At 42.5% G+C, this 15,119-nt stretch overlaps 2 protein-coding genes across 4 annotated transcripts; one reads left to right on the plus strand and one right to left on the minus strand.

Moving 5' to 3' along the window:
• The first annotated feature begins 2,657 nt into the window (after positions 1 to 2,657).
• LOC105030632 (fibrinogen alpha chain) lies at positions 2,658 to 6,979 on the plus strand. Of its 2 annotated transcripts, none has more exons than XM_010904613.2 (5): positions 2,658 to 3,152; positions 3,314 to 3,414; positions 4,196 to 4,278; positions 4,530 to 4,675; positions 5,855 to 6,979. In XM_010904613.2, the coding sequence occupies exons 1-5, from the start codon at positions 3,033 to 3,035 to the stop codon at positions 6,194 to 6,196; spliced, it is 792 nt and encodes a 263-aa protein (XP_010902915.2). In that variant the 5' UTR covers positions 2,658 to 3,032; the 3' UTR covers positions 6,197 to 6,979. The 2 variants fall into 2 exon arrangements, with proteins under 2 accessions (XP_010902915.2, XP_034146607.1); XM_034290716.1 differs by lacking the exon at positions 5,855 to 6,979 and adding an exon at positions 4,842 to 5,480.
• A 363-nt stretch (positions 6,980 to 7,342) lies between these two features.
• fgb (fibrinogen beta chain) lies at positions 7,343 to 13,411 on the minus strand. 2 transcript variants are annotated; one of them, XM_020043320.2, is made up of 11 exons: positions 13,301 to 13,410; positions 13,193 to 13,207; positions 12,526 to 12,729; positions 11,966 to 12,149; positions 11,787 to 11,883; positions 11,568 to 11,692; positions 11,092 to 11,211; positions 10,836 to 10,958; positions 10,486 to 10,613; positions 8,603 to 8,760; positions 7,343 to 7,999 (listed from the first exon to the last, which is right to left on the minus strand). In XM_020043320.2, the coding sequence occupies exons 1-11, from the start codon at positions 13,370 to 13,372 to the stop codon at positions 7,774 to 7,776; spliced, it is 1,452 nt and encodes a 483-aa protein (XP_019898879.2). In that variant the 5' UTR covers positions 13,373 to 13,410; the 3' UTR covers positions 7,343 to 7,773. The 2 variants fall into 2 exon arrangements, with proteins under 2 accessions (XP_019898879.2, XP_012988041.2); XM_013132587.3 differs by lacking the exon at positions 13,193 to 13,207 and having other exon boundaries at positions 13,301 to 13,411.
• Between the last annotated feature and the right edge of the window lie 1,708 nt (positions 13,412 to 15,119).

Consider the following 15,119-nt stretch of genomic DNA (forward strand, 5'->3'; position numbering starts at 1 on the left):
TGGTTTGGGTTGTCTTTTGTCATTATTTAATTTCATTATAGTGATATTGACAAGTCAGTGGGAACAAGTTGTGTATTGAATTGCAGAGAAAGAGGGGTGGTGCTCGTCAGAAAGTGGGGTACACCTTTATTATCTATGTGAGTTTCTTAATCCTGGTCCTGGTGACAGGAAGGGGTGACAATGTTTGTTTGTTTTTTTACTTAGCACAACACACCAGTTGATCACAGCTTGATGAGTTGACAATTTAAATCAGCTAGTAGTGCTGGAGGGCGAAAACCAGAATGAGAACTCCACGTTCCACGAACCCACACAGAGTTAGAATAATTATTATAGCTAGTCATGTAGCTGCATTCTCAAAATTCATTAATACATTTATTGAAACCATATTACAAAATCAATATTACCAATATATTAATCAAAGTATTAGGATGTATACAAAGAACACATGCAGTTCTTTGGAGTTCAAGCACAATAAACACAAAGACTAATGGGGATACAGTGTAAGAGGATTGAGTAGGGTTGGTTCAAATGAAAACGGTTGTTGCTGCAGTTCACCCAACTTCCACACAGGGAATACATTATACACATTCCTCAGCATTTCCCCCTCTATCACGTTATAGAAATTTTGTACTGAACTTATGCTTAAACCTTTCCCTATGTTAAACATGACCAACTATTTTAAAGTAATTTGAGGTTCTGGAGTACCAGACAAATCTGTATGTGAGTAGATGCAACTGATCTTGCAACCTTCGGTACCCAGGACGACGACAGCTAACCGTGAAGTTCTCCGCCTTTGTGACTTATGAGTTCTACCTTGGGCTGTTATGCTTAACTCACTCCCACATCATTCAGCATTAACGCAATACCTCCTACAGAAAAGGTAGAAATCACTGGAAACATCGGCCAACAAACCATACGATAGACAACACAAATAAGGTAAAGAAGACGAAAGAATGAATAGGAATAATATTTATTTCAGCCACATAGTTGGGTCTGGTAAAGCATGTTTATGTCACTGGTTCTGCAATAAAAAAAAAGCCTGTTCCTCTGTGCTACATTCTACCAAATGTTAACAACCCTATCACACAGCAAACACTGACCAAATCAATGATGGAATGCTATCATAGTTTTTCAATGTTATGAAATACACGTCCTGTATCTCTAAGGTCAGTGTGAGTGGAGTATGAACATTTTTGTTACCCTTTAGAAAATGTACTGAAAACGTTGCAGTTTTTCAACAAATTACACGGAACAAAATTATAACGCAACACTTTTGTTTTTGCCCCCATTTATCAATGTATCAACTAAAAGATCTAAGACTTTCTCTATGTACACCAAAGGCCTATTTCTCTCTAATATTGTACACAAATATGTCTAAAACTGTGTTAGTGAGCACTTCTCCTTTGCCGAGATAATCCATTCACCTCACAGGTGTGGCATATCAAGATGCTGATTAGACAGGATGATTATTGCACAGGTGTGCCTTAGGCTGGCCACAATAAAAGGCCACTCTAAAATATGCAGTTCCATCACACATCACAATGCCATAGATGTCCCAGGTTTTGAGGGAGCGTGCAATTGACAGGCTGACTGCAGGAATGTCCACCAAAGGCGTTCCAGAGAATTAGGCAGTACATCTAACCAGCTTCACAACCACAGACCACATGTAACCACACCAGCCCAGGACCTCCACATCCAGCATCTTCACCTCCAAGATCGTCTGAGACCAGCCACCCGGACAGCTGCTGCAACAATCGGTTTGCAGAACCAAAGAATTTCTGCACAAACTGTCAGAATCTGTCTCAGGGAAGCTCATCTGTATGCACTTCGTCCTCATTGGGGTCTCGACCTGACTGCAGTTCATCGTTGTAACCAACTTGAGTGGGCAAATGCCCACATTTGATTGCGTCTGGCACTTTGGAGAGGTGTTTCTCTTCACGGATGAATCCCGGTTTTCACTGTACAGGGCAGATGGCAGACAGTGTGTATGGCGTCGTGTGGGTGAGCGTTTTGCTGATGTCAACGTTGTGGATTGAGTGGCCCATGGTGGTGGTGGGGTTATGGTATGGGTGTGTGTTATGGACAATGAACAAAGGTGCATTTTATTGATGGCATTTTGAATGCACAGAGATACCGTGGCGAGATCCTGAGGCCCATTGTTGTGCCATTCATCCACAACCATCACCACATGTTCCAGCATGATAATGCACAACCCCATGTTGCAAGGATTTGTACACAATTCCTAGAAGCTGAAAACATCCCAGTTCTTGCATGGCCAGCATACTCACTGGACATGTCACCCATTTAGCATGTTTGGGATGCTCTGGATCGGCGTATACGACAGCGTATTCCAGGTCCTGCCAATATCCAGCAACTTCGCACAGCCATTGAAGGAGTGGACCAACATTCCACAGGCCACAATCAACAACCTGATCAACTCTATGCAAAGGAGATGTGTTGCACTGCATGAGGCAAATGGTGGTCACACCAGATACTGACTGGTTTTCGGACCACCCCGGACCCCCCCAATAAAGTGAAACTGCACATTTTAGAGTGGCCTTTTATTGTGGCCAGCCTAAGGCACACCTGTGCAATAATCATCCTGTCTAATCAGCATCTTGATATGCCACACCTGTGAGGTGTGCTCACTTACACAGATTTAGACAGATTTGTGAACAATATTAGAGAGAAATAGGCCTTTTTTGTACATAGAGTCTTAGATCTTGGAGTTCAGCTCATGATAAATGGGGACAAAAACAAAAGTATTGCGTTAATGATTCTGTTCAGTGTATAACATCTGTAAGCATCACTAGTATGCAAGAACATCCCTTTATTACCTTTAGAAAATGTACAACTTACATACGACATACCAGTTGTCCAGAGACAGTACCAAGTTTAATGTGTGTGTCGCGTGTGCATTTATGGATAGTGTGAGTGTGTGTGTGTGTAACGTGTGTGTGTAACGTGTGTGTAACGTGTGTGTAACGTGTGTGTAACGTGTGTGTGTAACGTATGTGTGTAACGTGTGTGTAATGTTGTTGTGTGCTACAGTTTGTCATCGTTGGATGCAACAGCCGGCCAGGGAACGAGACAGAGAAACGGGACGGTGCCCTGTCAGACGACCCTACCCACTCTGCTCTGACGACCAGTGGGTTAGTCTAACACAAACACACACACACACATTGTATGTGCATCTAATGAGTTAATGCATCTAATGAGTTAATGCATCTAATGAACCACACAGAGACAGACTCTTGATCAATATCACCTGATCAAACGGGCTTTATTGATGGGTTATTGGTAACGTTTGCAGGGGTCCAAGTGTCCGTCGGGCTGCAGACTCCTGGGGCAGATTGAGGAGACGGAGATGCAGACAGGGGACAGACTGAGGAACATCTGCGAAAGGAAACTGAAGTACTGACCCCTTAGTTCCACTCAGAAGTAGAGTGCAGACTCTATGCATCACACTCAGATGAAGGGATTGAACTTTTGGGGTTTTGGATACCTGGTCCAATAGGCAGCAATTTCTTGTAAGCCTTAGTGTCATATCTGTGATATGTGAACATTATAAACCTGATATAATGTTAAAGACAAAAACTTTTCCAGATAGCGGGATAGTTCGGGCCATTTTATACTTAAAAAGTAATATCAATATCAAATGTGAATCCAAAACAAACTAATTCTGTTCATGCAAAACAGATCACTGAGGAGCGCTCAAACATACCTTGGATATAACGAGCAAAAGACAACCCAAACTTACAAACGGATATCTTTCCAATAGATGTGATCTAAAACAATTTAGTGTTTTCACCAATCTGATGTATTGACAGCTTGACGCTATTGCAGGATAAAAGTTTATTCAAAGAGTGTCGTGGAGTTGTTCCTCAAAAATAAGAAATGTGAAAAGTTTTGTTACCAATAAGGAGTGAGATAGCTAGGTTAGTTAAGAGAAATGTAATAATACTACTGGATAGAGATGGCTAGATTAGCTAAAAGATAGTAATGTTAATGGACTGAGATTAGCTGAGAGATGTATGTAGGAAGTTACATGTAGTTTTGCAAGTCAATGCTAGCTGGTGTTAGTACAAAAACAGGAAGTCTTCTAAATGATATAGCTAGTGGAATTGAAAATAAAGAGCTTCATTGCCAAAATCCTGAACTGGATTAGCTTTAAGACAGGTCAAACGTCCTACAGGTATGAGGAGATGTCTACAACGTCCATGTTGACCACCAAACACATCTACTATACCAACCGCAAGGCTATTGTCCAGAGATATGGTAAGTGAATAAAATAGATCAATCAAAAATATTGATCAGTTGGTGGGTCTGTTCATTTATTATTCTGTTTGTCTCTCTGAGTTGTTCTACCGACTCATTTATTCATCTGCAAAAGCAATTTATCAGTTGATGAACCTTCCCGAATATTCCTTCTTGCTCAGTTTCCATTTTCCCTCAATCGTCTGTTCAGATTTGTTTGTTTTTGATTTACTTTCTGTGCTGATTCATCGGTTGTTTGTTTCTGATTACAGTCTCTGAGGTGAAGTATGTGGAGTTTTCTGAGAGGCTGGCTCAGAATATGACCTGGCTCAGGAAACGTTTGTACGTGTTGTCACAGAAATTGAAGGAGCAGCATATCCGCATCCAGAAACAGATAGAGGACATTTACCGACAAGAGGTGAGTCAGATTAAACCTAGTGGACTAAGAGATCAAGTTCAATGGAGATTTCCACACAAAAATTAAGTATTTTGTAATTGTTCAGATTGTTAAGAGATTGCTTGATTAAGTCCATATGTGTTCGTAGATAAAATAAAAACCAGAATGAATCTCTACTTTCTCTCAGAAATTTACCAGCAAGTCTGCACCCCAACTCCCCCTCCACTTCTGAAAATCAAAACATACCAACAAGTTTTCTCCAATGCATTGGAACTAATGCTGCTCGTTGTCTCAAAAACTCTAGTGTCTATCTGCCGTTTCTGTTTATGTAGTCAGTCCAAAATACATTATTCAAAGGGAGACTCAGCAAAACAGTGTTGCCAGATTGTGCACATTCATGTGTTTGGTTACAGTGCGGAAGCCTCCAGCACCAGAACTGAAGCAATGCATTCTGGTTTGTTGTGGAAATTGACCCACTGTGCTGTTTATTTTCTTCACCTACATCATTTTATAGAGTCGTGAACTCCAGGCTTAGTCTCAATATGTCCAGGAAAGACGTAGATTTATCTTATATCACATCGACCTATCAACTCCTCTCAGATGTCGTCAAGGACGAGGCAAGGAGATGAGTGGACAAGATGAGGAGATTAAGGGGAGAAGTAAAGTCAATAAAACCTGGGAGCACACAGTCTTTGATAGTTCTGGTTTTGGGAACATGAGTGGGGGTAACTAAACATTGACTCATGAATAAAATGTCCCCCCGGTCAAAGTCTTTTAGTGTTTACCTCAGAGGTACATTCTAAGCTTTGGTCAAATCGAAGAATTATCAGTCACAGGCTGAACGTTATAAATAAAGACAATTCATAACCTTTGCTACGGTGGTTCGGTATTACTATTACATTTTGCCACGCTAGTACAAATGTAGTGTACTTCATGGGGGACAGGGCACCATTTGGTGGGCATGCCTCTCTGTGCGGTACTGACCTTTGTTTTTAGGATGTGCTACTAAACTCTACAATGAAACATAACATTTGGGTAAAGGAAAACATTTAACTGCAGTATTAAAACGGACAACAGTCAATTTATTTATATTTTATTTTAATGCAAGTTAAGGGCAGATTTTTTTTTTTATAAGAAAGCTGATTGATTTGAACCCATTTGACAAAGCCTCTGTTAACAGTCTGTTTCGCCGTGTCATAGGTGGACATTGAAATCAAACTGCGAGCCTGCCAAGGATCATGCAAGAGGACCTTTGCTTTCCGTATTGACCACATGGGCTATCGGTTGCTGCAAGATCAGATGACCCTATTTGATAACATCTCCTTACAGAACGATACAAAATCTCCTACAAAAGGCATTCCTAAAATTAAACTACAGCCAGTTAAAGTTGGACCTCCACCGTCGTTTGGCTACAAAACCATTCCAATTGTACAGAAAGAACTCCTGACTCAGTTTGAGGATATAGATCAGAACCACGTGTTTCTAGAAGAGGTTCTAGAACAGACAAAATGCCCGTGTTTCCGAAATGGATCCAAAAAGTAAAAAAGCCGTCATTCTAGAATGTGATGAACTTAGATAGAGAATTATTTCTTCAATATCATCTTTAGGTCTCATCTCATTGAGAAACTTTTATTATAAAATAGGTTCATATATCAACTTTAAATTATATCTTAAATTTAAGGAATTTTGTTTTGACCCATGTACTGTTATTAACATAATAATTTCCTACAATGTGTTTTACAGATCACCATATTCTGTTATTCCATCCCTGAAACCGAACTACCTCCATTTTCATAAACATTTTTATATTTTTAAGCTATGGAACTATTCAGAAAATACCTCTTTGTTTATTACGAGTTAATAAATAATCTATTTGGCTTTGTATACAGTCTGATGCATTACATTTCAGTATTTATCCACCATATTAGATTTTAGAATGTAAAACAATTAATTTGACATGTGTTGTCATAGGAAGATATTACAGTACACAACAGGGATTCAGTAACAGAACTGGATAATTTGTAAAGTTTAAGGAAAACTATTCTGATTTATAGCACCATAGCATACAAGCCTGTTTCCCAAAAAGCTGGGAAGTCTTTTCAAAATGGGCATGTATTTTACCATTCAGAAACGAAAAAGATGACAAAGGAGACCACAAACTAAAATCCTACATCAAGCAAGAATGGGAAAACATTTCACTTTTAAAAGTACAGCAGTTGGTCTCCTCAGTCCCCGAACGCGGACAGAGTATTGTTATAAGAGGTGATGCAACTCAGTGGTGAACATGCCCTTCACAACTTTTTTGAAATGTGTTTGCTGGCATCAAATTCTAAATGGCCATGTATTTTTCCAGAAACAATAAAATTTCTCAGTTTCCACACTTGATATGTTGTCTTTGTCCTAATGTCTATTAAATAAAGGAATAAACGATTTGCACATCAATGATTTCTGTTTTTATTTGCAGTTTACGCAGCTTCCCAACTTTTTTGGAAAAAGGGTTATAGTTTTCACATATATAGATTATAGTCTAGTATACCAAAGTTTCTATAAATTCTGTGTTAACATTATTTACATCATATTCAAATCACATTTTAGTTTTTTCAGTGTTTTGAGTGATTTACCCCTTTGTGACAGTGTGTTGGTAGAGTAAAGCAGATAATAACAATAATAACCATCACACACAGGGAGTAGGTTCCTCAATGTTCTTTATTGAGTAGAATGCGTGATACACACTGTATTCACTTTGCCATGGCCTAGTCTCAAAACACACACATTCTAGTCAATCACACAGGCAAGAGTGGAAACAGACAGAGCAGTGGTTTCTCTTTTTACGCTTAATCAAAAATCTCTCTTTTATTAACCATCCAAGCTTTTATGATTAACAGTTGCACATTGCTCCATTGTTCGTTCTCACACGTGTTTCCCAAACCTGGTCCCAGGGACCAAAATGGGTCCACAATTTGAGTTTTGTTTTATTCCACGAAAGGCTTGATAAAAAGTAGATGAGATGATAATGTTGTACTAGGGTATAAAAAACTAAAATGTGTACCTCTCTGTGTTCCCAGGACCAGGATTTATGTTCAATGCCCTAGTGTGTGTGTGTGTGCATAAGTCTACCCCTAGGAGAAGAATGGCCGTATTTTCATAGTCATGGCTTTGAGCGAATACCAGGACCCCTTCCAGTTCATCCATACCATGCCATCATCTGTCCCGTGTTTTGCCATGTTCCGGGTGTAAGACCCACCCCAGTAGTAACGGCCATTGGGATTGGCCGAGTGACACCTGTTGTACCACCAACCACCGCCGTCTTCTCTGGAGCACTGTTTGGATGGGTCACCGGGTGTCCTGTCAGATGGGAGGAGAAAAAGAGACACGCATAGAGGGTTACGGCCATGCTTCGGTACGAACTGTAGACGGTATAACTGTTTAAAGGAGACAGAGAGGGAACAGAGAGAAGGAGACAGAGAGGGAACAGAGAGAAGGAGACAGAGAGGGAACAGAGAGAAGGAGACAGAAAGAAGGGGACAGTGAGAAGGAGACGGAGAGGGAACAGAGAGAAGGAGACAGAAAGAAGGGGACAGTGAGAAGGAGACGGAGAGGGAACAGAGAGAAGGAGACAGAGAGGGAACAGAGAGAAGGAGACAGAGAGGGAACAGAGAGAAGGAGACAGAGAGGGAACAGAGAGAAGGAGACGGAGAGGGAACAGAGAGAAGGAGACAGAAAGAAGGGGACAGTGAGAAGGAGACAGAGAGGGAACAGAGAGAAGGAGACAGAAAGAAGGGGACAGTAAGAAGGAGACGGAGAGGGAACAGAGAGAAGGAGACAGAGAGAAGGAGACAGAAAGAAGGGGACAGAGAGGGAACAGAGAGAAGGAGACAGAAAGAAGGGGACAGAGAGAAGGGGACAGACAGGGGACAGAACGACAGAGAAGAAGAGATCTTTCCGTACCAGTTGTCGTTGTCCCTGTCGTAGGTGCTGAACTTCATGCCGTTGTGGATGGTCATGGTGCGATTCTCTCCAAAAAGCGTCGAAGCACCTTCCAACAACCCGTTACCGGCGTTTCCAGAGTAACCGTCGATTGACAGGATGTAGTTGGTCATCTCACCCTGCAAAATGTCAAAACCTCAGTCAATTCCACAGTTAATTAATCAATGTTTAATTTGCATATTTTGACCTGAGCACTTTTTGAAAAGCTCTCCACATTAAACCACCCTAGAGAGTAATATATTGCCTCAGTGATACTGCATGCTTTAGGGATCTTGTCTGCTGACTCTACGGGGATCTAGTCTGCTGACTCTATGGGGATCTAATCTGCTGACCTTCGGGGATCTAGTCTGCTGACTCTTCAGGGATCTCGTTTGCTGATGCAATGGGATCTAGTCTGCTGACTCTTTGGGGATCTAGTCTGTTGACTCTTTGGGGATCTAGTCTGCTCACTCTTCAGGGATCTCATCTGCTGACTTTTTGGGCAATCTGGTCTACTGACTCTTTGGGGAGCTAGTCTAAATGCTCTTTGGGAATCAGTGTTTGGAATACAATAATTATATCTATAATTATATCTGTCATTGTGTCAGTCAGTCTGCCAGCCTGTATAGTAAAGGTTTTATTACCTGTATGGTAAACTGTCGGTACTGTTCTATTACCTGTACGGTAAACTGTCTGTACTGTTTTATTACCTGTATGGTAAACTGTCTGTACTGTTTTATTACCTGTACGGTGAACTGTCAGTACTGTTCTATTACCTGTACGGTAAACTGTCTGTACTGTTTTATTACCTGTATGGTAAACTGTCTGTACTGTTTTATTACCTGTACGGTGAACTGTCAGTACTGTTCTATTACCTGTACGGTAAACTGTCTGTACTGTTTTATTACCTGTACGGTAAACTGTCGGTACTGTTTTATTACCTGTACGGTAAACTGTCTGTACTGTTTCATTACCTGTACGGTAAACTGTTGGTACTGTTTTATTACCTGTACGGTAAACTGTTGGTACTGTTTCATTACCTGTACGGTAAACTGTCGGTACTGTTTTATTACCTGTACGGTAAACTGTCGGTACTGTTTTATTACCTGTATGGTAAACTGTCTGTACTGTTTTATTACCTGTACGGTAAACTGTCTGTACTGTTTTATTACCTGTACGGTAAACTGTCGGTACTGTTTTATTACCTGTACGGTAAACTGTCGGTACTGTTTTATTACCTGTACGGTAAACTGTCGGTACTGTTTTATTACCTGTACGGTAAACTGTCGGTACTGTTTTATTACCTGTACGGTAAACTGTCGGTACTGTTTTATTACCTGTACGGTAAACTGTCGGTACTGTTTTATTACCTGTACGGTAAACTGTCGGTACTGTTTTATTACCTGTACGGTAAACTGTCTGTACTGTTTTATTACCTGTACGGTAAACTGTCGGTACTGTTTTATTACCTGTACGGTAAACTGTCGGTACTGTTTTATTACCTGTACGGTAAACTGTCGGTACTGTTTTATTACCTGTACGGTAAACTGTCGGTACTGTTTCATTACCTGTACGGTAAACTGTCGGTACTGTTTTATTACCTGTACGGTAAACTGTCTGTACTGTTTTATTACCTGTACGGTAAACTGTCGGTACTGTTTTATTACCTGTACGGTAAACTGTCGGTACTGTTTTATTACCTGTACGGTAAACTGTCGGTACTGTTTTATTACCTGTACGGTAAACTGTCGGTACTGTTTCATTACCTGTACGGTAAACTGTCGGTACTGTTTTATTACCTGTACGGTAAACTGTCGGTACTGTTTTATTACCTGTACGGTAAACTGTCGGTACTGTTTTATTACCTGTACGGTAAACTGTCGGTACTGTGCGTAGACCTTGCTGCCAGACCAGTCCTGCATTTCCATGAGGATCTCAGTGGGACCCAGCTTGGACAGCTGACTGATGCGATCGTTACCCAGCCAGTACTCCCCTGTCATGTGACGTAGGGAAAACATGTGGTTGGACACACGCTGTGACTTCACAATAGACGACAGGCTTTCATCCAATAGAAACTGTAGCGTGGTGGAATAGCAACACAGCAACTGGACGTTACTCCTCTGAAAATAAGTTTACTTCCAGAATGGACTGGTAAATGGCATGAACTCCGACCCTGACAACTACTTCCTGGTTTACACCGTGTGTTCCATCCCACCTGGGTTGCTGCAGTGGCCCTTGCCGACGTCGAAGGCAATGTTACCGAAACCTCTGCGGTAGTCATCCCAACGCCTGCCGAAGTCTACAGAACCATCCATCCTGTTCTGGACAGTAGTCCAACCTGGAGGCAATAAGCAGAGGGAGTGAGGAGGACAGAAAAACAGACTGATAGAAGGAGAGAGAGGAGACTGGATAGAAACAGAGATATGGACAGACGGAGAAACATTTAGAATTGGAGATGGATAAACCCCCACCTCCTTTCTGAGTGGTTTGGTCACAGTAGACCTTGTAGGGCTGATAGAAGGAGTCCGGCTGAATCAGGTACATCCCTGAGTCTTTTCCTCCTTTCCTGAAGATGTCCTCACACTCCTTACCTGGAGGGGAGCAAAAAGGGAAAGGGAGCGCAGGGGGAACTTAAGAGGAAGTGTGCAAACGCGTTTTATATTATTTCGCCCGCTGAACGTGAACCGTCGTCTCCTGTCTGGGAAACGAGGAGACAGTTGACACAAACCGCTTATGACGCCCCCCAACACCACCTCCCCCCCACCCCCTCCCAGAACTACACCCGCACCCCCAACAACGCCTCAACACCCCCCCCCCCCAAGAACAACGCCCTCTCACCCCAACAACACCCCACCCAACAAAGCCCCCCACCCACCACCAACAACACCCGCTCCCCCAACAACATCCCCCCACCAAACAACCCCTGACCCCCCACACACGTCCTCACCAGAGACGACGGGAATGGGGCAGGAGACGGTGCACGGCTCCTGGCATCCATCCTTCTGGGCCAGGATGGCCTTCTCCACCCGTAGGATCTTCAGCCGGATCTTATCCAAGACCGACTGCAGTATCCTGTGGATATACACGGGGACGGACGTTAATGGCCGAGTAAGCGAGACGTGCGTGGCCTTCTCCTCGTCCGGTCCTTCAACACACACACACACACCTGATGTTGGACGGGAATACTGTGGTGATGGCCTCCTTTGCGAAAGCATGCTGGGTCTCCAAATCATCTGTGTACCGAGTCACCAGGTCGCCATTTTCTGTTGGGGGGGGGGGGGGGGGGGTTAGATGTGCGTTCTCAAGCTCCCTGCCTCTCTCTCGGGGGTCGTGTGTGTACGTTACCGTTGGAGACCAGCTGTCTCTCTCTCAGGGCGTTTGACATGCCGTCGACATAGTTATAGATGGTGTTTGCAGATCTCGACAGGTCGTCGACATCTTTCTGCAGCTTGCTGACTTCCCCCTTCACGTTCCTTTCCTGTTTCACAATGGCTGATTTCAGCTCACAGCCTGTAGGACACAGCTCCCCCTGTACGGCAGGAAGAAGTATTACACAAAGGCAAATTATTAACAACATTTATTCGTCAATGTAAACAGGTCAAATCAATGTAAAATCAATATCAAAGATGTTGTATTGATTAATGATAATGGATTAATAAACCTAATGATAAGTGATTTTGATACCTAGTTAAAGTTTTACACGATTTAAATCAACAAGTCACAGTAAAGTCAACAAGAAGGTATTTCAACCATTACTCCAATTATCTCCTACTCCAAAACCAACTGATGACCCCTGACCTCCGGCACAGAGCAGTACCGGTGACTTTGGCTTGGTTACAGGCACGTAGACACACACACACACACACACACACACACCCTCACTCCACCGACTCCGAACTCCTCACCATCTCCTCCGAGGCGTGTGTACATCCTCCGGCGTCAGGCTGCTCCTGCTTCTCATACTCCTGCCGTCCCACCGGCGCCTCCGTGGGTCGTCCTTGGTACCTACTGCCCCCGCTGATGGGAGGCGGGGCGTTCCGGACGGGGTTGTACACCTCACGCTTTTTGTCCAAGGGCCGATGGCCGCGAGGGTCAAATACCTTTACGGGCTGATTAGGGAAGAGGGCGCAGAGAGACACTAATATATTATAAAAGAAAGAAATAGACAAATATATAATAGAGAAGACAAAGACAGAGAAATATTTAATAGAAAAGACAAAGACGGACAAATATATAATAGAGAAGACAAAGACAGAGAAATATTTAATAGAAAAGACAAAGACGGACAAATATATAATAGAGAAGACAAAGACAGAGAAATATTTAATAGAAAAGACAAAGACGGACAAATATATAATAGAGAAGACAAAGACAGACAAATATTTAATAGAAAAGACAAAGACAGACAAATATATAATAGAAAAGACAAAGACAGACAAATATACATATTTTAAAATGTAAGGGATACAGACATATATACTTTTGCCATGGGAATACACTACACAAACAGTTTTGCTGTTAATATACTGAAATGTTTTCAACACACACACACAACACAAAACCTCCACTTACTTTTGGTTTATCCTCCTGTGAAATTTATTTTTTAAAACATTAAATAGAGATATTGTATTGTATATCAAAACAAATAGTGATAAATACTGTGTATACAGCATACATTACCTCATCATCATCATCGTAATCTGAACACTGAACTGCGTAGACACACAGACAGAGCAGAAGAAGCCACTTCATGTTGGCTGCTGGGTGTTGTGCCTTTCAAAATGAACTGATTTCGGAGGAGGATACAGACATATTTATACAACCCAAGCTCCTCCCTCTCTGTCCTGCCTCCTACATCATAAGGAATAGGGTGTCATCTCTCCATAGGGCCCTGGTCTAAAGTAGTGTACTATATAGGGAATAGGGTGTCATCTCTCCATAGGGTCCTGGTATAAAGTAGTGTACTATATAGGGAATAGGGTGTCATCTCTCCATAGGGCCCTGGTCTAATGTAGTATACTGTATAGGGAATAAGGTGTCATCTCTCCATAGGGTCCTGGTCTAAAGTAGTGTACTATATAGGGAATAGGGTGTCATCTCTCCATAGGGCCCTGGTCTAAAGTAGTGTACTTTATAGGGAATAGGGTGTCATCTCTCCATAGGGCCCTGGTCTAAAGTAGTGTACTATATAGGGAATAGGGTGTCATCTCTCCGTAGGGCCCTGGTCTAAAGTAGTGTACTATATAGGGAATAGGGTGTCATCTCTCCGTAGGGCCCTGGTTTAATTTAATGCACTATTTAGGACATAGGCTGCCTTTGGGAGAACAACACCATCCCACTCCTTCCTCTTCTATGATTGGGTGCACAGGATGGAAGATGAACAGCTTGTCCTGACCTCATGACCCCAACCCGGTGACTAACACTGTTGCCGGGAAGGGATTGTTTGGTGATGACGATAAAAACGAGCGAGATGTCAGTGATGAAGGAAGGCGGTGGCAGTGCCCATTCCAGCCTTTTGGTGGCCCGAAGCACAACTTAATTTGGGGCCACCTCTCCTGCTTATGTCGCTTATGCGGAACATGACTTGGCACTGAAAATAGAGAGACCTCTGTCCTGCCTAGCTTGTCTGGGCGGTGTGGTAGGCCAGCGTCGTGACTGAGGGCAAGCTGGCAGAGTTGGGTCGGAACATGTTTACAGTGCGGAGGTCAAGCAAACACAGGGCTACCAATGCTCGGAGAGGCCGCTGGATGTGCTGTTGGAACTGCAGAAACAGGATGTTCATTTGATCACCTTGTAGTAAATTGAGGACATTTCTGGTGGATTTGACACTCGAAAAAATGCTCCTGAAGCTGGTATTTAATCAATTTAAATGTCTGACTTGATTCAAACCCTTTCGAAAATCCTAACAACAATTTGCGATAATTCCTGTTGCTGCAGGATAATGTTGCTGCCATCCTGTCCAGAACTGGCTCACTGTAGTGAAACAGTGACTCAATTGATGATTCAATGTTGTTTGTTTGACCTTGGTGTTTACCTGTCCTCGTGGTGCTAAGGCTGAACTGGTCATCTGAACAGATGAATTGAACAGGTGAATTGAACAGATGAATTGAACAGGTGAATTGAACCGGTGAATTGAACTGGTGAATTGAACAGGTGAATTGAACAGGTGAATTGAACCGGTGAATTGAACCGGTGAATTGAACAGATCGACCACTAAATCAGTGGATGAGTCAATGTTTACCTACCCTCCTGCACCCACTAAATGTCAATAGTGCAAACTAAACACCTAACATACATTCTGAACATTGTGGACCGGTGGAGTCTGGCCAGCCTATTCTCCGAAATCCCACACCGAAAAAATGTATCAGTCTAGGTAGAAGGCTGAAGATTGTTTCCTTCTGGCACATAAAGATTCTGGGGCAGACTTCCTTGTTGAGTGGCAGTATGATAAGAAGTATAACGGTATTGGGTTTGCTTTGGAAGGCACATCCAGACACCC

Source organism: Esox lucius, chromosome 24 (assembly GCF_011004845.1).
Source record: "Esox lucius isolate fEsoLuc1 chromosome 24, fEsoLuc1.pri, whole genome shotgun sequence".
In the NCBI taxonomy this organism is placed as follows: domain Eukaryota; kingdom Metazoa; phylum Chordata; class Actinopteri; order Esociformes; family Esocidae; genus Esox; species Esox lucius.

Excerpts from the sequence above, each read along its gene's own strand:
- LOC105030632 (XM_010904613.2), top strand. The coding sequence starts at position 3,033 with ATGTTGTTGTGTGCTACAGTTTGTCATCGTTGGATGCAACAGCCGGCC. Across the intron at positions 3,153-3,313 it reads TCTGCTCTGACGACCAGTGG|GGGTCCAAGTGTCCGTCGGG; the intron begins GTTAGTCTAACA and ends TAACGTTTGCAG. Across the intron at positions 3,415-4,195 it reads ATCTGCGAAAGGAAACTGAA|GTATGAGGAGATGTCTACAA; the intron begins GTACTGACCCCT and ends AACGTCCTACAG.
- fgb (XM_020043320.2), bottom strand. The coding sequence starts at position 13,372 with ATGAAGTGGCTTCTTCTGCTCTGTCTGTGTGTCTACGCAGTTCAGTGT. Across the intron at positions 10,959-11,091 it reads CCAAACCACTCAGAAAGGAG|GTTGGACTACTGTCCAGAAC; the intron begins GTGGGGGTTTAT and ends TATTGCCTCCAG. Across the intron at positions 10,614-10,835 it reads GGGCCACTGCAGCAACCCAG|GGGAGTACTGGCTGGGTAAC; the intron begins GTGGGATGGAAC and ends GTCACATGACAG.